At 30.6% G+C, this 22,623-nt stretch overlaps 2 protein-coding genes across 3 annotated transcripts; one reads left to right on the top strand and one right to left on the bottom strand.

Annotated features, from left to right (window-relative positions):
• Positions 1 to 3,151: 3,151 nt before the first annotated feature.
• LOC123291927 (cytoplasmic phosphatidylinositol transfer protein 1) lies at positions 3,152 to 13,602 on the bottom strand. 2 transcript variants are annotated; one of them, XM_044872390.1, is made up of 7 exons: positions 13,328 to 13,602; positions 12,946 to 13,094; positions 11,436 to 11,532; positions 11,295 to 11,366; positions 10,952 to 11,206; positions 10,571 to 10,877; positions 3,152 to 3,275 (listed from the first exon to the last, which is right to left on the bottom strand). In XM_044872390.1, exons 1-6 carry the CDS (start codon positions 13,376 to 13,378, stop codon positions 10,587 to 10,589), a joined length of 915 nt encoding a protein of 304 aa, XP_044728325.1. In that variant the 5' UTR covers positions 13,379 to 13,602; the 3' UTR covers positions 3,152 to 3,275; positions 10,571 to 10,586. The 2 variants fall into 2 exon arrangements, with proteins under 2 accessions (XP_044728325.1, XP_044728324.1); XM_044872389.1 differs by lacking the exon at positions 3,152 to 3,275 and having other exon boundaries at positions 10,510 to 10,877; positions 13,328 to 13,601.
• Positions 13,603 to 14,800: 1,198 nt separating this feature from the next.
• Positions 14,801 to 20,590, top strand: LOC123291945 (derlin-2). Its single transcript, XM_044872412.1, has 5 exons — positions 14,801 to 15,069; positions 15,150 to 15,383; positions 17,086 to 17,208; positions 17,301 to 17,464; positions 20,454 to 20,590. The coding sequence occupies exons 1-5, from the start codon at positions 14,977 to 14,979 to the stop codon at positions 20,581 to 20,583; spliced, it is 744 nt and encodes a 247-aa protein (XP_044728347.1). The 5' UTR covers positions 14,801 to 14,976; the 3' UTR covers positions 20,584 to 20,590.
• Positions 20,591 to 22,623: the final 2,033 nt, after the last annotated feature.

Genomic DNA, 22,623 nt, shown 5'->3' with positions numbered 1-22,623 from the left:
TGGTTCTAGTTTTTTTTATTCCTTCCACTAAAATAGTACAAGCTGGTAATTTGTGCATTTAAAAAAAATTAATCCGAAAGCGTTAAAAGCGTTTTAATAAAAAAAAAGCGGCTCTAATAATTCTAAAAACAACGAAAAGTGAGAAGCTGAAGTCAAATACGTTGGAAACTACCAGAAAACGCGTTTTTCTCAACTTATAGAAAATCCGTGCTTTGGACGTGAGTGATCGAAACCATTACACTACCTTATAAAAAAATTTTCTTCTGTCTATACATGGTATTTCAACAATTAACTCAGTCAATTGTTTGTTTTCACTTATTTAATTAGGAATTTTAAACGTTCATATCTTGCATACTAAAAATTTTTTGAAAACCAACTTCACTTGTATTTGTGAAGTGAGAATTCTTCACTTGAAGTGATAAAAAAATTTAGTCCGATTCTCTATATAGAGATAACAGATACAGAAATAAACTTTTCCAAAACTCATTGTACATTTTATTGAGATTCAAAATTCGATCTATAATCTTAATTCAATCAGTCTGTATATTCGAGCGTTGAGTCTGTTATGGCGCGAACCTTGGCTTCCGCACGTCTACGTCATATTTATTGCAGATATCGCTCATAGTTTTGAAAATTTTCTTGAACTCTGCTCCAACGCTTAGGTTGCGAAACTTATTTTAATTGAAAGAGCTAGTTCGATAGCCTCGCCAAATCCGGGTTGTCTTTTTGAAGTACTACTCAGGCACGGGCCTGATTGGTGGTTATCAGTTTTTTTCGTTATTTTTTCAGGCGATTATCTTATAAAAAATGGAAAAGATACATTTTCAAAAATTTTAAGCTTGCCCTTAAAATTTTCCAGGCTCCGTAAAAGTGAACGAGAATTTTCGAAGAAGAAAAAATTGTTAAGCATAATTAAGCCACACAAAAATTTATAGTTACTAAAGTTTGCTCTATGTCATTAAATTCGTGCTAGCTATAAACCATTCTAGTGGTAAATCTGAATACCTTTAGAATATGTTTTAACCTGTGCGATTTTAATGACATAGACTTACATTTTGATGACTTACAAATTATACTATAAATTTAAATTAAAACCAATATCATTTTTCAAAATAATTTAATAATTAACCTTCATTTAAAACTACTTATATTAATTTGTTTATTAATGAGTTACATTTCCATAAAAATAAAATTAATATAATACTAATTTTCCATTAATATTCCAAAAAAGGATAATTTAAAACAATCTTATTAGTTTCTTTAATCACCAATGGAACTTCGAACAAAATTTTCAAATTCATTTTCTTTTGAAATTCAAATGTCGAACAAAACTTCTGACGCCTGCGCATATGACAGTTACTATCATCATGAAGCTCATTTCTATAAAAATAAAATTAATATAATACTAATTTTCCATCAATATTCCAAAAAAGGAAAAACAATGTTTTTTTCGTTCCATTAATCACCAATGGAATTTCGAACAAAATTTACAAATTCGTTTTCTTTTGTTATTACTGTTGATTTTTCCCCCAAAACACTTTCCATAATAATTGCGGACTTTTGAATAATTTCTTTTACTCTGAATCTATTAAAACTCTTCCTGTCATTCTTATCGATGGTATTATCCATTACTTTTGGATAAATAATCTTTCCAATCTTTATCTCAACTGAATGTTTTGTCAATAATCCGTATTTACCAACTAACGAATGCCAGTTATCATTTTTTTTCCAATCTTCGTTGAATGCTTTTATAGCCTCAACATCTGCTTTTAAAATATCCTTCGCCGTTTTAGCTTCTTCGTAATCTTGATCATGTTTAAGCGCAATCAAATCATCACTGTCCACAGGTTGACCATTTTCTATTTTATTACCGGGACCTAAATAGTGATGATGCGGGAAATTCATCTTTATTGTTTCGCAAAAATACGTAGAGAAGAAAGAATTTATTATGACTAAGTTTAAATATTATGTTGTTTATAATCATCGCGTCTACACTAAATTTAGATACAAATTTAATTAATCTAATATTATAGAACGGTCCATTGCATACGATAATGGAAATTTTAACTTTTTCAATGACCTTTCGTTTTTCTGATCTGTGTGATACAAGTTTAGTCTAAACGCTAGAAGCAACTATATAGTAATTACCTTTAATTACAACTGGTTTTACATTTTATTGTATTATTACAAAAAAGGTCCAAGATTACAAGTAAATTTATTGATACTTACTACCTCACCCTGAATATCGTGTTATTAACCTTCTAAATTAGCCACAAGAATCAAATTTAAAAATTGAGTAAGTGCGCTAAACAAATAAACTTGATACTTTGTTAACTTAAAAAACTGCCTAATATCCTAAAACTTGTATGTCCTTGGTTTTGAATTTTTAGATTAATTAGGACCCAAAAGGCACGAAAATTCAGGTTATTTGATTATTAAAGAAAAATTTTCCATTAACGCAATTTTTGTATTTTATGGATCAAAATTGGCTTAGAAACTGAGTTGAAATTGAAAATGAAATGGAAGACAAATTATTCTCGATTTTTTTTCAATTTTCTTATATACTTTTGAAAAAAATCGAAATAATCACAAACAACTTTTTGTTTCGATATTTGATAAAACTCGGTATTTTTTAGTAATTTTGACCCAAAAAATACAAAATTCAGGTTTATTTATATCTCGAGAAATGTTCATTCGTCGTAAATAAACTAGTTTTTTGTGTTTTTTGAGTCTTCTTTACTCGATGTATTTCGAAAACATATATTAAAAATTTTTAACTTAAGCGTAGCGATATAATCCCAAAAATCTGTTAGGTCTACCAATTACTATGGTAGAATTTAATCTACAAAAAATGTAATTCTGACGTCAATTTTAACATAATTTAATATGGCATCATTTATAACAAAAGCAAAATATATTCTGAAAACTATTTTCCTTCCAGATCCAGATCGCTCCTTATAATGTCCGAAGGCATATCTTAAAAATTATCAATAATAAATTGTTAATACATACTTTTATTTAAACAAATAAAAAACAATGTACACCTATTTATAATTTATTACATACAAATAATTTATATGTTTGTTGAAATAAAATTGCAACAACCTAAATTATTTCAAAATTTATAACAAAATTTGTATATGTTGCAAAAACCAATAAAAATGTCACAAATTATTGTATTATTATGAAGCTTTTAATTATCATCTATATATGGTCCTTTATTTTCTCCTATTGCACTTTCAATATCGAGACTTTGATATGATCAGATTAATCAACTGTAATAGAAAATTTATAATATATTATAAATTTATAATAGTACAATAAAATTAAATATTTATAAAGAAACAAGTATTGCATCTTTGAAATTTGGCACAGTTGTTGTATTATCGAAAATTTGGGGGGTGGGGTGTGTGGTAGGCTGTTTTGGTTGTTTAAAAGCTACAAATTACAAAAAAACACTATGTAATAAATTAAAAAATAAAAGTTGTAACTGAGATAATTTTTAACATTTTTATTCGACAGTCTAGCTCCAAAATTGAGCGAGATATGCCAAGATCGTGCATTTTTTTGTTCATTCAAGCACGCACAAAATCCTCTCATTGAAATTTTCTGCAGACAACTTTATATTAAAAATAATATAACTTCGTCATTGTTTAACGGATCAAAAAGCATTTTAAAGGGGAGTGTTTAAACTTTTTAATGATGCTGTTTTTTAAATTTATAATAAATATTATCAATCTGTATATTTTGTTTCAAACCAAATGAATCGCTTCATAATTTTGTTCAAACATATATTTTCTTTATTTAAGCCCTCCCCTGAGTAGTAGATTTTTTGGTACGAAGTTGTTACAACCAATTAACAACTGAACCAAATTTTAAAGATGCACAACACTTTCTTCTTTAGTATCTTGATTTTTTAAATAATTTTATTGTACTACAACAAGCTTATTTTAATTGGACACAAGCAAATAACTCGAAAAGTTCATTTGATCGAGAAAAATCTCTGATAAATTTATTTGATCTACAGAAAAATGTTTACTTTTTTATAAACAAGTTTCTAACTTAAAGTTAATTTATTTGCATAAGTATTATTAAAAGACACATGCTGAATTGATTATCTTATTTTTCAAAGAAAATAGGATCAGTATTTTTGTCTACGTTTCGCAATATTTCTTGCTGCTTCGGGCGTTCTACAATAGATAACGAATGATATGATAAAATAATTATGTTATTGTGATAATATTAATACGATTCTCTCTGAAAAATAAGATAAAATAGATTTTATTTAGTAATACGTTGTGACTTGAAAATTTTAGCGTACCTTCATCGTTTTTCAAATTCCTAGATAACAAATTTATTGTATTTTTGGTTTAAAGTGATTCATAGGACATTTACTATCGTAGTAAACGCCATTTTCAAATGTGTTAGCAATCCAGTTAAACACGTTTTAAATCACTTCAAATCGTAAACAACAAGGCTTAAATTTAGTATTATAAATACTAAAGATGATTAAATAGTAAGTTAAAATTTAGTCAAACATAAATTGAATAGTGAAACCCTTTATATAGCCACGAAAATGAAACAATTATTCCTAAATTTCTATTATAACATACCAAGGAATAAAATTGGAAAGTTTCCTCACTAGTCACTAGTAAACTTTACTATGGTAAGAAGTAAGGCATCGTAATATGACCAAAAATAACTTTTGAGTTAGTTTTTTTTTTTTATAATGATTGCGCTTCTTTATTAATGCCATTATGCTGCCCAGTATGACGATGTTATCGCTGATAATGCTTTATGATGCTTTAAATAATGTGTAATCCGAGATAAAGTTAATGCTTTTGTGTACACAGACCCTGTTTAGATTAAAATTAGTGGTACGCTTTTAGAGAGCTTTGTATCGCGACCAGTATAATCTAATGTACCAACTTTTTTCAAAGGTAATTTACCAGTCCAATAGTGAGAACAACCTGTCACCCGAAGGCAAGACGTCTCCAAGTAAGAGATGCTATTTCAAGCAGTTAAAGCTATAGGATTATGTCGAGGCCGGACGTCACGGTATAATCCCACAGCTTCCCCGCCGTGATTGCTCCCAAGATTTATGAATCCAAGATTTCGGATCCAAACATTTTAAATCAGGCACCCTGCAGGTGCAAATAACATGTACGGAGGTTTCATCGTCCTCCATACAGGCTCTGTAAATTGGATCATCAGATATCCCCATATTACGAAGGTGGTACTTGAATCGGCAGTATCCTTTCAAGAGTACCCACCTCCTTTTTCAAATGTACTCTAGTAAATTTCAAGTTATACACAGTTTGACCTGGCGTATGTCCTGCGCAATGTCCCACTAATCAAGATAGGTTTATCGTAACTACTCCTTGACTCGGTAAATTACGGAGTATCTTGCTATGGGAATGGCAGGCATAGATGAAAGAGCCGTTTGAGACGACCCTTTTCGTGCCAAGCCAATGACTGTTGAAATAAGTAACAAAATATAATACATGTGATGCCATCTATTATTACTTATTGGTTCTATTATCAATAGTATGGTAATACATATGACGTAATTTTGTAAGATAGAATGTTCTTATATAAAAATGTATGTACCAACAGAATAATATATAGTTCGTTACAAAACATAGTTGTGTTCACTTCTAAGAGGTTATGGGCCTCACGTGTTCAAGTACTGCGTTATATAAAAAGTAATCCACATGTTCATAATTAAAAGAAATCTTAAAATATTTCATACATCTTCCAGTAAAATATTTTTAAATAGTGTTAATTCATTTTAAATTTTCTAAATAAATCCATTTGTGTTAAAATTTTGGCTAAAATTTTGTTGGAAAATTTCAAAGTGAAAACATGTCGGGAAACGTGATAACAAGTATTACGAAACTCAAAGGAAGAGAAAATTATGAAGAATGGGCGTTTGCAGTTGAAAACTTTCTCGTTCTAGAAGGCATGGAAAAATGTTTGAGACAAAATGATGAGGCAACCGATGCCAAAGCACGTGCAAAAATTATTCTTACAATAGAACCAGGTTTATACGTGCATATTAAAAATGAAACAACGGCATCAGGACTATGGGCGAAGCTACGAAAAATGTTTGATGATAACGGTTTTACTAGAAGAATTGGATTATTGCGAAATCTGATTTCAATACGACGTGAAAATTGCGTGTCCATGGCACAATATGTGACCGCAATAGTGGAAACAAGCCAGCGATTGAATAATACTGGTTTCACAATAAATGAAGAGTGGGTTGGGTCGCTACTTTTAGCAGGATTACCCGAGAAATTCTCACCGATGATCATGGCCATTGAACATTCCGGTATAGATATAACGGCTGATTCAATCAAGTCGAAGCTTATAGATATGGATGATTCAAATGAAATCAACAGCGGAAGTACCCAGAGCGCATTTGCTGGTAAAAAATGGCAGCCCAAGAAATATGAAGGAAACCGAATGAATAGAAATGCAAACATAGCTAACGTCAGTACGCCAGAAACGTCAAAATCAAACATTAAATGCTATAGATGTAAAAAGGAAGGGCATTACAAAAATCAGTGTAAATTTACAGAAAAGAAAAATCAATCAAATGCATTTAGCGCTATTTTTCTAAGCAGTAAATTTAAAACTACAGATTGGTACATTGATTCAGGCGCCAGCATGCATATGACAGCAAGAAAACAATGGCTTAAAAATGTGTCAAATCAGCCACTTGTTGACGAGATTGTCATTGCTGACAAATCAATGATTTCTGTGAATTGTTGTGGTGATACACAAATAACAACAATAGTTAACAACACAGAATATGATATACCTGTCACAGAAGTGTTATACGTGCCAAACCTTGCTACAAACTTACTTTCAGTGAGTCAACTTATTAAGAAGAGAAATAAGGTAATTTTTAATGACAATCGTTGCCTGATTTATAACCAAAGAAACGAACTGATCGCAACAGCAGACTGTATGGATGGTGTTTACAAGTTAAATGTAAAACAAGTAGACTGTTTGTTTACACCAGTATCCGGACGTATATGGCATCGTAGATTTGCGCATTTAAATAGCACCGATCTTGAAAAAATGAGAGATGGTGCAGTAACAGGAATGTCATATACAGATAAATCCCAAGTAAACAAAACAAACTGTGTAGTATGTTGCGAAGGAAAACAATCAAGATTACCATTTACACATATTGGTAACAGAAGTGAAGAGTTTCTTCAGACTGTACATGCAGATATTTGTGGTCCCATGGAAACTGAATCAATTGGAAAATCTAAATATTTTCTATTGTTTGTGGACGATAAAAGCAAAATGATCTTTGTTTATTTTTTAAAAACAAAAGATGAAGTACTAAATAATTTCAAAGCATTTAAAAATATGGCAGAGAATCAAACAGGTAAAAAAATAAAAATTTTTAGGACTGATAATGGGTCGGAATTTTGCAATAAGCAATTTGACAATTTTTTAAAAGAAGCAGGAATATTGCACCAAAAGACAAACCCATATACTCCTGAACAAAATGGAATGAGTGAACGGCTAAATCGTACAATCGTAGAAAAGGCCAAATGTCTATTGTTCGATGCATGTTTAACCAAACGTTTTTGGGCAGAGGCAGTGAATACTGCAGTGTATTTAAGAAACAGGTCAATAGCATCAGGTCTAGGCAATAGAACACCATTTGAAGTGTGGACAGGAAATAAGCCAGATGTTAGTCATTTACGCATATTCGGCAGTAAAATAATGGTCCACATACCGAAAGAGAAGAGACTTAAGTGGGATAAAAAAGCAACCCAATGTATCTTAGTCGGCTATTCAGATAATGTAAAAGGCTATAGAGTATACAATCCCAACAATAACTCTATAACAACTAGTAGAGATATCGTCGTGATTGAGGAGGGGAATGGTTCCACAGCTACAGAAATGCCTATAAACATAACCGAATCTCAGCAAGATTTTGTTATGAAAACAGAAATATCAGAAGCAGTGGGAAACCACGATGATGCATCAAAGGTGGAGGTAAAACCAGAATCTCAATCTTCTACTACAGTTACAGAGCAGCAAGAGCAACAGAATCTTCCAGAACAGCATGAGCAGCAAGTGAATCTTCCAGTACAACAAGAGCAACAAGTGAATCTTCCTATAGTGTCTAGAGTACGCCGTGTGCATAAAAAACCGAAACGATACTGTTTTACTAGTGCAAGTAGTGAAATTGAATGTGGTGATATAACTCTTGAAGATGCTATAAATGGACCAGAAAGTGCTCAGTGGATACAGGCTATGAACGATGAATTAAATTCATTTGAAGAAAATGAAGCCTGGGAAGTTGTGGACTCACCAGTGAATAATACAGTTGTGCCATGCAAATGGGTGTTCAAACGCAAGATAGATAGTGATAATAATATAACACATCGTGCGAGGTTAGTTGCAAAAGGCTTTCTTCAAAAGCCAGGTATTGACTTTGATGAAACTTTTTCACCTGTGTTAAGACATTCATCATTAAGATTATTTTTAGCTTTGGCGGCTCAGATGAATCTTGATGTAACTCATCTAGACGTGAAGACTGCTTTCTTAAATGGCTTTTTAAAAGAAACAGTTTATATGAAAATGCCAATAGGTTTTGAATGTAATGATAATAATAAAGTACTTAAATTAAAAAAGGCCATCTATGGTTTAAAGCAATCTTCAAGAGCCTGGTACCAAAGAGTAGATAGTTTTTTAGAATCAGTAGGTTTTAAAAGGTCTCAAGTTGAACCATGTTTATATATTAAAATAAATAATTCAATTAAAATATTTATTGCTCTATATGTTGACGATTTCTTAATTTTCTCAAATAATGTATCAGAAACTGACAAAATTAAGAAAGATTTGTCGTCTATATTTAAAATAAAAGATTTAGGTAGTGTTAAACAATGTTTAGGCATGAGAATTCATGTAGATAAAGAAAATGGTAGTGTAACTTTGGATCAAGAACAATATATTGAAAAATTGTCACAAAAATTCAATATTCAGAATTGTAAAGTTACACATACACCTATTGAAGCTAAGTTGAATTTAAATAAAAGTGAACACTGTAACACTCAATTACCTTATCAACAGTTGATTGGTTGTTTGATGTATTTGGCAGTACTTACCAGGCCAGATATAGTTTTTGCGGTTAATTATTTAAGTCAATTTAACAATTGTTACAGTAATGAACATTGGGCTTATGCTAAAAGAATTTTAAAATATTTAAATTCAACTAAAAGTTTCTGCCTCAGATATACTGCTAATGGTAATTCTAAAATACAAGCCTATGTTGATGCCGATTGGGCTAGCAATGTATTAGATAGACGTTCATATACAGGTTTTTTCTTTACCTTATGTGGAGGAGCTGTATCATGGGAAACTAGGAAGCAGGTTACTGTCGCTTTATCAAGCACAGAGGCAGAATACATGAGTATAGCTGATAGTTGTAAAGAGGCCATATATTTAAGAAATTTACAATATGAAATAACTAAAGAATATTATGTAATAACTATTTTTAATGATAATCAGTCAGCACAGAAATTGGCAAATAATAGCTGTTTACATAAAAGATCAAAACACATTGATATTCGTTTTCATTTTTTTAGACAACATATAAATAATAATATTATTCGTTTGGAATATTTGCCAACGTCAGAAATGCCAGCTGATTTATTTACAAAAGGATTAAGTGCAGTCAAGCACTATAAATTTATTGAAATGTTAGGTTTAAGTAAATAGAACCAAAAAGTCAATGCAAAGTTTTTGCAGATAATTAATAATAGTTTTATTTTGTTAAGTGGGAATGTTGAAATAAGTAACAAAATATAATACATGTGATGCCATCTATTATTACTTATTGGTTCTATTATCAATAGTATGGTAATACATATGACGTAATTTTGTAAGATAGAATGTTCTTATATAAAAATGTATGTACCAACAGAATAATATATAGTTCGTTACAAAACATAGTTGTGTTCACTTCTAAGCTGCTTCATTCCATGTAACTCTAGAGTGGCTCGGTACCCAGATCAACCTGACTGTGTTATTTAGTGCCTAATAGTCTTGATTATTTCTCCAACTCTTTCAATATTTTTTAATAATGTGCTTCGTTGACTTTTTTCAGATAAAACGCTGGTCAAACAAATAGCAAGAGTATATAGTATGCTAACTTTAAATTAATTTTGTTAAGTACTCTACGTTTTATAGATCAATAACTACTAATTTGTACGAAACTGATACTTTCTTATAAATAAAAAAAACCTCGGCAAGTTAGAGACGTTGTAAAGGTTACAAGCTGTTGATTCATTGATTGTAGCCTTCCTTACTTATAACTTAAAGTTTATAGTCACTCAACTAAATCTAAAAGAATCACTTTTACCAATAAATATTTTAAATCATAAATTTATCTCATTTCGATTGCACTATTTCTATTCGGTACATAAAAAGCATTGTATTGGCAGTAATTTCAATAACAGAAAAAAAAAACATCACTACATCAACAGTATTTTGTATATGATAATTATAGAGACATAACAACCATGCATAAGTTTACATTTTTTTGATAAATATTAAGACCATGAAAACCATGATTTGGCAGTGGGAATACTTGGAGTTGATGGATTTGATTCTGGTCGACTCGGTGGTTGACTTTTGGGTGGTGACGCAGTTAATGCGGGTGATGATGGCGTGGGTGTCACATTTTCTAAAGTATCACCACCACCTTGACTTTGAAACATAACATTTGTTTCCTCGAACATTCTTTTCTCATATTGACGCACATCTTCTAAGCTCATTTCAATCCATTCATCTATCCATACAAAAGCTTGACGATGTCCAATTAGGAGAGTATTTTGAATACACTAAGAATAAAAAGGCAAAATTTATTTTTAGTGAATTTAAACCTATGGAATTCTAGATAAAAGCAATTACTTACCGATTGTATAAATTCTTCTACACGAGTTTGTAAACCCCATACTTCAAAATTTGCTGTAACTAGTTTATATGAACACATAATTGGTGTATGAGAATTTTGCCAACCCTCAATTAATGGGCCACGTCCAGTTTTTCTTGATTGAAAGAAGCATGGGTCTTCTTCTTCCTTGTAATACCTAGGATCTATGTTATCGTAAGCGATATCTAAATTGACAACACTGCGGGTAGCTAATTTTTCGTCTGATAAATTTAAGCACTAAAAATACAAGAAGTAATTTTAAATTACTACAAATTTTACTTAAGGATCAATGAGAGGATGAATCTTTAAAAATAAATTCTCTTACATTCTCATTGCAGCCATTATTATCTTCATAACGGGTTTCTATGAAAATACTAAATCTTGGTAGGAATGAACACTGAAAATAAGTTTAAACGATAAAAATTGTATAAATTTGAACTTTCTTATTTTGTAAAAATGTACTCACGGTATATTCAGTAATAGTGTATGGATAATAATTCCATGCTTTTTCAGTCACATAGAATATTTTTGGAATTAGTGATTGGACCCAAGTTGGTAAACGACTAGAAATAAAAAGAATAAAAGTTGTGTAATCACGATTATACTAATAGTCCGCGGGGCAACATTTTGTTAAATAATCAATACATAATTGAAACTTCATGAGTGGCTTCCTTTTAGCGAATCAAACAAACTTTCTCTTTATGACTTTTTTCGAAAGCGCTGCGTTCTCAAATGTGCACGATGACGTTATATTTAAACTATCAGTCTGAAAAAACGCAGCAAGGAATTTATTGGACACTTTGACCACTTGAAATAATTATTAACCAGTTAAATATTTTGTACGACAAAAATACTGACCGATGAGCATGTCTAACATCTGGAACATCGCGTACTTAAGTATTTTTGTTTTCCAATATATACAGTGTGTCTCCGGATAGAGGTAACTATACTTGTAAATTTTCTTATTTTGCATTTTAATAAAAAAAGTCATCCTTTATAAGTTTTGCTTATAATGAAAAGTATTTAGGAATATTCTTCTAAATAATGTACAGGGTAGCCAAAAATTTGGTATCACTATTTTTTTTTGGGTAAACTACCCTTCGTTTTTAAAAGTTGACAAAATGTTACTAGAAATTAACAATTATGACTCTATACAAAATATCAAGAAGATCTTTCCAACTTTGACAATTCCATTCTTAGAGAATGTTTATCCGAGAAAATAAATTTTCTTTTTAATTTTCTAAACTAGTTCTCAAAAAATGACACTATCGGATAATACATGTTAATTGATTTATTATTATTTTCTTTCTTACGTTTTTTATAATTAGAGCTTTTGTTCAAATAAAAAATGATGCTATAATTAAAGTACACAGATATTCTTGATATTTTGTATCGAGTCATACTACATTTCGCCAACTTATAAAAAAGAAGAGCAGTTTACCAAAAATTTTTTTTGGCTACCCTGTTCATTATTAAGAAGTTTTAAATATTCCTACATACTTTTCAGAATAAGCAAAACTTCTTATAAAGAATGACTTTTTTTCTTAAAATGCAAAATAAGAAAATTTACAAGTATAGTTATCTGTATCCGGGGACACACTATATATATAGTCACTTTAATGAAGTGGTCATAGTGTCCGGTAAATTCTCTGCTTACACTTTCTAAAAAAAGTCGTAGAGTGAAAATTTGGGAGACTCGACTAAATGAAGTTTCAATTATGTATTGATCATTTAACAAAAAGAGTGCTGTCCCGCGGACTATAATTTTGCTCGGCAAAACTTGATAGGCAATATTATATCTGATAGGAATATTTTAAAACCTCACATATCACCCTGAATCAAAAATAACGCTAAAGAAAAAAAAAGATGATTCCGAATACTGAATTTAGTTGTTTATCCTGCGGCGGACGCATAAAGCAATATTTACATTTACCACACAATTATGCGGGTCTAAAAATTTGTTAAAACAATTTTACCTAGATAGGTGAATTCTTTTTTCAGTGAATTGTCCTTGACCATGGACTTCATCTTCACATGGTTTCGATTCAATGAATTCCACTCCTTCGCCTCCATTCGATTGCTCATGACTGTGCCGGGCAATCATATAAAGTTGTCCGACATGATACTAAAGAAATAAACATATTTTAATTTACATGCCTTCCAACAATTACTAGTCATATACAATCATGTAATCTGGGAATCGAATTTCATATTACTAAATTCAAAAGATATCACTTAACAAATTAGAAAATATTTTGACGAAACCAATCTTTTTGGAAAAAAGTAGTAACTCAAAAGGTAAGAACAAACCAACATACTGAATTAAAAAAAAACTTATATTACGTCTTCAATATTTACCTCCTCAACTGTCAGTGGCATACAAATTCGATATTCTTTGGATAATCCCATTTTTTAATATCACAAAATTATCAAGAAAAGTTGAATTATATTTTATTTTAATAATATTTTATTTATTACGACATAACGTTAACAATCAATAATTAGCATAGTTTACTAAAGAAATAATATTATGATTTTATTTTTATATGCAATTACACATTCAAAATAAATCTGGTCATTAACGATAGTTCAATTTAATACTGTATTGTTAACAAAATTTTTGGACAATTTTGTTTTAATATTTTCAACAAAAAATTTAAATATTCAAAATTGAGAAATAGAAATATTAGTTACAATAGAAAAATTCATAACCCAACTTCACTCGTAATTTGATTATTTCTTGTTAAAAATAACAACGTTTAAAAGAATTTTTATTAAAATAAGGTAATTTTTCCTTTTTTTTCATTAATTTTTTGAGTAGTATTTATTTAAAATTTTGTTTAATTTAAAAGAAAATTCTTGAATATATCCTTTCAAAACTGAATCTTAATATTCGTGCGACTCCCATGTGCACAACCTTGTGACGTAATAAGTTTTCTTTGGCGCACATTTTAATTTTTCACAGCAGTTTAATATTTTATCAAATTTTGAAAGCTTAAGTTTTGTGATTAAGGCTCTTTTTTTGTTTTATTCTTTTGAAACAATGATAATTATTGCTGATTACCATAGACTAATATAATACTGATTGCTTAGCATTCTTTAGTAAATCAATTTTCTCAATTAATTGGTAAGTGGTTGCTGTATATAAAAAACCCTGAATGCATTAAAAAAAAAAAAAACTCAACCTAACTCGATTAAATAAAGTTAATCAAACAAACCAAATTTAATTAAGTTGAGGTGGTGAATGCAAACTGGCAACCTCTCTAGATTTGATCGGGCGACTTCCAAAATCGTGTAGTCTCTCCTGACTCCCGATATCAACATAAATTCTCCAGAGTTCAATAAAAGAAGATATTTTTTGATTATTTGTTTCACATTTAGATAAATCTCACAATTCTGAGCAGCTTTTTTTTACACAAAACATAAAAAATATCGAATAGTATTATAATTCGGTGTTATAATTAGATTAAATTCACTATCTCCCGACTTTAAGGTTTATGTTTATCTCCTGACTTCCCGTAACTTGGAGGTGGCAACCGAAGATGGTGTTGGGGGGTTTTATAAAAGGTTGAGCTTTATTGGGTTGATTGTTTTATGGTCGAAAATAAACAAAGTTTCGAAGCTTTCCCGAGAATGTTTAATCTTTAAAGCTATTATATGCATATTTAAAGAATAGTGACAAAAAATTACTCCATTTAGATCTTTTTTAACCCTATTTTATGGAAGTATGATTATGAAATAATACATAATTAATGTTGGCAGTTCGTATTTAAGAATAAAATTCTCTACACGGTTGTCAGGTCATTGGATTTGATTATTTTCCCAGCAAATAAAAAGTAAATACGCTACGTAATAAAAATTAATCATAATGACGTTGAAGTCAAAATGACAGCATTAATGATAAGAAAAATTAACTCTGATGTGGCCCTAAGAAAATGTCTTAGCAAAGTGTAGATTGTAAATAGAAGTGTGAAAAAATTTGTAAATAAAAATAGAAAAATAAAAAAATGGCATATCAATTATTATGGCAAGAGTATATGCAAATACCCGTGGTAACAAGGGCATATACCACGGCCTGTGTTGTTACAACACTAGCAGTGGTAAGAAAATTTCTAGCCTACAAATATAACATAAACATTTGGCGAAATTTTTTTTTTAATTCAAATTATTCGATTTTTAGCAATTGGATTTGATATCACCATTTCAATTATATTTTAATCCTATACTAATATTACAACAAGCGCAAATTTGGCGATTAATAACAACATTTCTATTTTTTGGAACTGTAGGATTTAATTTCTTTTTTAATATGATATTCACTTATCGATATTGTCGTATGCTAGAAGAGGGTTCATTTAGAGGACGTAGCGCTGATTTTGTAACAATGTTCCTATTTGGAGCTACATGCATGATTGTATCCTTTCCAAAAATTTATTTTATAAATACTTTAGGTTTTCATAATTATACAGGTCGCCTTACCTAATTAATTATAGTCCAATAAAATAATACCCGTTTCGCGATAGGTACAACATAATACATTAGACGATAAGAGACTGAGAGGTACCGCAAATTGGTCCCTAGAACCTAGACCAAGGAGTCCTCTGAGCCCATTTATCCATGAATAATACCAAATTCAAACTAAATTTTCACAACGGTTTAATTTTTGTTTTACTTGATACCAAAATTGGATATGAAAGAGGATCTGTTATTTAAAATAACAGATGAAAGAAAAATTTAGTATTTATGCAAGGGATTTATGATTGAAGCCTTTTTTAATGTCAACTATGCAGAATCATCATGGAAAATTTTTTTTTGAATGTTTCGAAAATGATCAATTTCTCTCTGACCTCATACGTCGAATATGAGGACTCAAATTGGTTCAATAGTAATTTCCTAAAGTAATTTTTCATAGTACTGATAATGATAAGAAAACTTAGGCTATGATTGATTTGAAAATTACTAATAATATCTTAACACCACGAACAAAATCCTCGACAATTTTTCAGTTAAATTTAACAATACTTTTCGAAATATCGAAATTAATGCAAAGTTTTTTTTTTTTTTTTTTGTTAAAATTTATATCGCATGAAGCCTGGAAAATATTTGTGATTATCCAAACTCGTTCAACTAGTATTTAAGTTTTGAATTGGTGCGTTTGAACGTTTCGATAGTGCAAAAACATCTAAAATATAGACTGTCATGTCGCGACAAAAAAAAGTAATCAATTTTTTACAGTCTGTCAATGATAAAAGACATATAGTGTGAGTCATTTTAATCATCAATTAAAAAATGACTTAAATAAATTTTGCAGAATTTGATGGAGAACATCGTGTTATGCTATCAGATTGGACCTAATTCTTCGAGTTTATCATAAAAAAACTGACAATTTTTGTTTAAAACATCTTTTCGTAAAACGTTAGCTTTCGGAGGAAATGCGACTTATAAATATGTCATTATTTTCTTTCGATTAAATATAATAACGACCTATTTTTAAGCCGCATTTCCTTCGAAAGCTGACGATTTACGAAAAAATGATTTAGATGAAAAATATATGCTTTTTATGAGGATCACTTTCTAATTTAAAGTGTTATTCTATTTCTTACCTTTTGGGATCTAAATTGGCTATTAAAGAAACTCAAAGAATTAGGTCCAATCTTATGTCAGAACATAATGCCCCCCCGTCAAACTCTACAATTTTTGTTTAAGTATTGGTTACAAAACGAGCTATTGGCCATTATATATTAAAATGACTCACCCTGTATATATCCTCTGTCATTGGTAGACTGTAAAAAATGGATAATTTTCTTCAGTCAAGAGCTGACAAATAAGCTTCGTGTATGATACGTACGTTTTCTGTTGGGTTTTTGTAATTTGCCCAACCTGTCTAGATTGAGTTGGGCTCGGTGACGGATACTGCCGATTAGTAGGTTTCTGATCCTTTATAATGGCTTCTAAAAGTAATTAGATTGAAGTTTCTGAGTTGATTTGGCTTAAATAACCCATTTCCCGAATATTGTATTCGATTCATGTAAAAAAATAAGTTTCATTCAAGCATTCACTGCGATAATACTTTTAGATTTTAATGTCTATATGATTATCCTTAACTGTAAACGTAGTTTTTTGCCTTTTTTATTAACTTATTATTTTTAGGACAAGCTTTAACTATTATGTTGGTTTATGTATGGTCTAGAAGGAATCCTTTAGTCCGAATGAATTTTTTCGGTTTATTAAATTTTCAAGTAAGTTATGTTTTGCATTAAAATTCAATTTTTTTTTCAACTTCGCCTATAAAGTTATGGGCATATAATATTTGATGTTTTCAATTTTTTAGGCTCCATATTTACCATGGGTTCTATTAGGATTTTCGGTATTATTGGGTAACGCATTGTACGTAGATTTAATGGGAATGGCAGTAGGTCACATGTATTACTTTATGGAAGATGTATTCCCACATCAACGAGGGGGATTTAGATTACTTAAAACACCAACTATATTGTAAGTATTATAAGGCTATTTTACGGCTGACAAAGACTTTAAAAAATACGTTTAGTCCATTGAAATGTTACATTGACTGAACATTTTCGGGAGGACGCGATTTTATTTGTGGGACATGTAGGGGAGGTCAATACAACCTTAACCCCAAGTTTGTGGGGTTGGCGCCCTTGTCCCCCGCCCGCCATCTTGAAAAAAGGGAACATATTTTGCTGTATCTCGTAAAATATTGATTTCTCAAAAAATTTGCAAAGACATAATTTGTAGCAAATTGTCGTGGCTACAATTTTGTGTATATGACTTTTTGCGATAAACTTAAAATTTAAAAAGTAATGAGCAAAAAAGTAACAAAATCAAAAATTTCTTTTTTTGCTTAATAACTTTTTTTCTTGTCATTTTATTATAAATTTAGGTGAGAGCAATATTATAGAGAATACGTTTATGAACATTTTTCCGCAAATTTTATTAATTTTTGTTAATTTTTAATGTAGTTACAGCGCTCCAAAGTTGACCGAGTTTATCAATGCACATGATAACTCGGCCAAAACAACATGTTTACCTTACTCTCGTTTTTTAATAACATATTTAATAAGCTGTTTCTTCTTCCTCATGCTATTCTTTTAGTTGTGCTATATATAGTTGTGATACAAACGATTCTCCAAAACAGTAACAAAAATTTCATTCAGTTTATCATCGCTTTCGCCAACACAGGATGTAGCCCGTTTCCACAGTCTCCGAGTGTATCACCAGGTCCAATCATGGCTTGGAAAATACAATAATCCTGAATATCGGGGCTGGAAAAAGCATGGAAACATTTGGATGCCAATCCAAAGTTCGAAGTGCTCCACAGTGTGCCTCTATTGCTCTGGAGAAACCTGTACCAACATTATGGAAGTAACAAAATTAATGGAAGAAAATGAATTTGAAGAAGAATTACCAACGATGACTCCAACTTTAACTCCTGTCATTCCTCAAACCTTCAGATTCGATGTTGAATTACAATCTGAGCCACAGCCTGGAGAATCTAAGCCACAACTTGGAGAATCTGAACGACAACCTGGACCATCGAAGAAGAATAGAATGGGATAGCTAGCTATTCTATTTTAATTACTGATTGATAATATGATTAAGTCGGAGATATTGGAGCGCTGTAACTACGTTAAAAATTAACAAAAATTAATCAAGTTTGCGGAAAAATGTTCATAAACGTATTCTCTATAATATTGCTCTCACCTAAATTTATGATAAAATGACAAGAAAAAAAGTTATTAAGCAAAAAAAGAAATTTTTGATTTTGTTACTTTTTTGCTCATTACTTTTTAAATTTTAAGTTTATCGCAAAAAGTCATATACACAAAATTGTAGCCACGACAATTTGCTACAAATTATGTCTTTGCAAATTTTTTGAGAAATCAATATTTTACGAGATACAGCAAAATATGTTCCCTTTTTTCAAGATGGCGGGCGGGGGACAAGGGCGCCAACCCCACAAACTTGGGGTTAAGGTTGTATTGACCTCCCCTACATGTCCCACAAATAAAATCGCGTCCTCCCCAAAAATGTTCAGTTCGGCCCTAAAATTGTAACATTTCAATGGACTAGTTGTATTCGGAGTTTTATTATTAATCAGGAAAAAGCGGTCCGTTTCAATTGTTTCTTAACGTTACAAAATACCACATTTTAGCCTAATCCGAAAGAGTGCGATATTTAATTTTAAATGTAACGTCCGTTATTTTGACTTCTTGTGTGGCCGATTTTTAAAAGCTTAATGTGGGTTTAAGTATCTGAACGGTAATGTTTGGCTATTTTTAACTTATATCAGCTATAACGAAAGTTGTACTGCGAACTACGCCCGTATGCACAGGGGAAGGTTTGGTGGACCTCCCCCCCCCCATTGAGACTAATAAATTTGAACTAACAATATAGTCTTGTAAATGCAGCCGTTTATGAAACGAATTTCCAATGACTAGCTAGCTGTTTCGACATTTGTTGACATTTATTGATTTTCGCTATTCGTGAAAAAACCACGCATTGAAATTTTTGAAAACGTAAATGTGAGTATAAGGATGCTGAAATCATTGTATTGACATCGTTTATTTATCAATAGGGTGTTAGTGAATTGATTAGGGTAAACCGAAGAAGTTAAACTTTGACGAAAACGTATTGCTGGACAGGACGTCAAAAATTCACTCGAAGCAGTCGATATTTGCAATAAAAATGCGCTTCCAAATGTGTGCCAAATACTTCGCGTTCGGGCAGTTTTACCTGTGACACAGAAGATAACAAGAGATAAATAAACGCTCCTTTGCTTCGTCTCTAAGATCGCTTAAACGTTTTAGTCTCGCTCAATATACATCGCGTTGTAGAGTTCCTTTGGGCGTTGTAGAGTTTTGGAAAAATTATTTCTGTACCTCGCAGAATTAACTTATTGAAAAATAGTGACTGTATATCACATTTTCACATAATAAAATGTTATCTTACTCGAAAAAACTAATAATTGTTTTTGGTTTTTATTGACTTTATAGCCTAGTATGATGATCAAAAGTTTGATCACCCCCCTCACCCCGATGCTCGTGCCCCACTCGTGCGTCTTAGGTTGTTAGGTTGAAATTTCATACTTTGTAACGTTAAGAAACAATAGAAACAAACCGATTTTTTCCTGTTTATAATAAAACTCCGAATACAATTTTCAAAATTCAATAATTTAATTATTGAAAAACCTTCGAACCTGGGGAGATAGAAGTTTTGATAACTAATTTATTTTACGTATCAACTTCAATTTCAACGACACATTATTTTTAGAAATTAAATTCTTAATCTGTTTCTAATTTTCTTGCTAAGGTGTTTTGCCATCGATTGGCTGTCTATTTCAGCTACCAGATGAAAGAAGCACTTAATAGTATTTGAGAATTTTTCAAATATCAAACAATTATAGTAATACTTAAATGTGTGTTATGAAATCAATAAAAATAATAAACTTTTATATGTACAGGAAAAGATTATTCGATCCAATGGATCAAGATCCAGCATATACACCATTACCTGAAGAACGTCCCGGCGGTTTCAATTGGGGGAATGATAATGTTGCACCAGGTGCAGCCGATCAACAGTTACCTAATTAACAAATTTTAAAAAAATACCACTCAAATGTTGTGGACAGAAAAAAAAACATTAGTATATGATGTCTTCTTGACTAAATACACACGAGAAAAATGAACATTTTTTGACAAAGACGTTGTTATGTTATATTTAATCCTCAAACTCTAGTGATGTGTGAAATAATAAACCAAAATTATAAATAATGTTAAAACAAAATGAAGCACAATTAAATATATTCGTGGAGAAATAAATTTTGAAGTAAAACTTTAATTAATTTACGTCTTTCATTGAATATACTTCTAATTTTTATTATTTTTATTTATTTTAAGCATATCATTAAAAAACAAGTGAAAACAAACAATTGACTGAGTTAATTGTTGAAATACCATGCATAAATAGTGTTGATTACTCTATCACATTACACATACATATACAATTACATACTATATAATTTACGCCTAATTTGCGTCCTCACGGGTAAACAGTGATGTCTACGAACAAATTTTTCGAACAAAAGTTTATTTTTTTATAAGGAACATTTTTTACATTTAAACTTTTGTTCTATCTCTAACGGTTTACAAGATGGGTCCTACTGACCCATAGGCCAATATAGAACTCTGAAAAATGTCGATAGTAGTACTCAATAAAGACTATCAATAAAATTATTCTGATCATAATACGTTCTTAACTAAATATTTTGGGTCCCAATTAACTAAAATTTTATTCGAGAAAATGGCCATTTTTTATCAATTTTTGACCAAAAAAAGATCAAGTTTTCACAAAAACTTGGGTAATTTTTGTTTGTTTATTTAATTTAGACTAATTCTTATATTAAGGGACTAGGGGAAGATTCATGACAGATGATGTTCTATGGTCTTTTGTTTGTTTATATCATGGAGATAATGTTAATGCCATCTTCAACCGCCATTATTATTAACAAAATTTTGTTTGGTTTTTTGTTTCTGACCACGGAAACCGACGCCATACTGAAAACCTATTCGCACTCACCTCATTTTTAGAAGATGCATCTTTAATCGAACGAAAAACATTTTGTTATATTTTTAAATACTCGTTTATAATTTTAAATATTATGATTTGTTTTACAGGAAAATATTCGCTAACATATATAATTGTTGATATTTTAAACAATTAACGCGTTTAATTATCGGGACATTATGGTGAAAAAGGAAATTTCTTGGAAATCTTGATATGGTTTTCCTTAGAGGTAGCTGAATGAAAAGAGAAAAACACAAGGGGAAAAATAGAAAGAAAAAAAATCATGAGCATTTATCATCAAATTTATTTTGAAAATTCACTTCCAACAAATTGAATTTTATATGAAAACATAATAATTATTTGAAATTTAATATATCCAGTGTTTACAAAATATTGTTTGCTTACCACATTAGTTTGATAATATTTTCAACAAATTTTTACTTCATAAATATAATTAAGTAATATGCCAGAAAAAATGAAATTTTTTATTATTTTAATTAAAAATTATTTAAGAGATTAAATTACATCATCCAATAGTGTAATTTGTTGTCTACTGTTGTAAAATCTTACAACCATGAGAGTTTAGACTATAAAAAAAAACTTAAACCAAACATGCAATTTATCTTTCATAACTGTTCTTAAAACCCACACAGGCAGCACATCTAGGCCGCAGAAGTCAAAATCGTACACAAGTCAAGAATTACTGGCAAAGGCTGGTTCGAACATCCAGTATAGCGCATATTATTGCCCGTTAGCTAATAGTCACAATGAGGCGATGTGAAGATATGTGGCAGGTCCTTCCTTTAGAGCTTTAAGATAATATATAGGTTAGGTTAGGTTAGAGAGGCTGTCCTGGGGTGGGATACACTTAGACAATAGGGTTCGTTGTGATACCGAAAGACCTTGACCCATTCCCGGCCACTACTCCATGAATCATTTGGAGCTGTTTAGGAACAGCAGGAGTGCTTTGACGTCAGGTCAATTTGCTTAGGACTTCAGGTCTAAGAGATCGTCAAAGAAAGGCTGGCTCAAGCGATTCTACCACCTCGTGACAGGAGCTGGGCAGT

This window comes from Chrysoperla carnea, chromosome 2 (genome assembly GCF_905475395.1).
Source record: "Chrysoperla carnea chromosome 2, inChrCarn1.1, whole genome shotgun sequence".
Classification (NCBI taxonomy): Eukaryota; Metazoa; Arthropoda; class Insecta; order Neuroptera; family Chrysopidae; genus Chrysoperla; species Chrysoperla carnea.
Note: the sequence above shows the minus strand (reverse complement) of the source record. Positions and strands in the feature narration are given on the sequence as shown.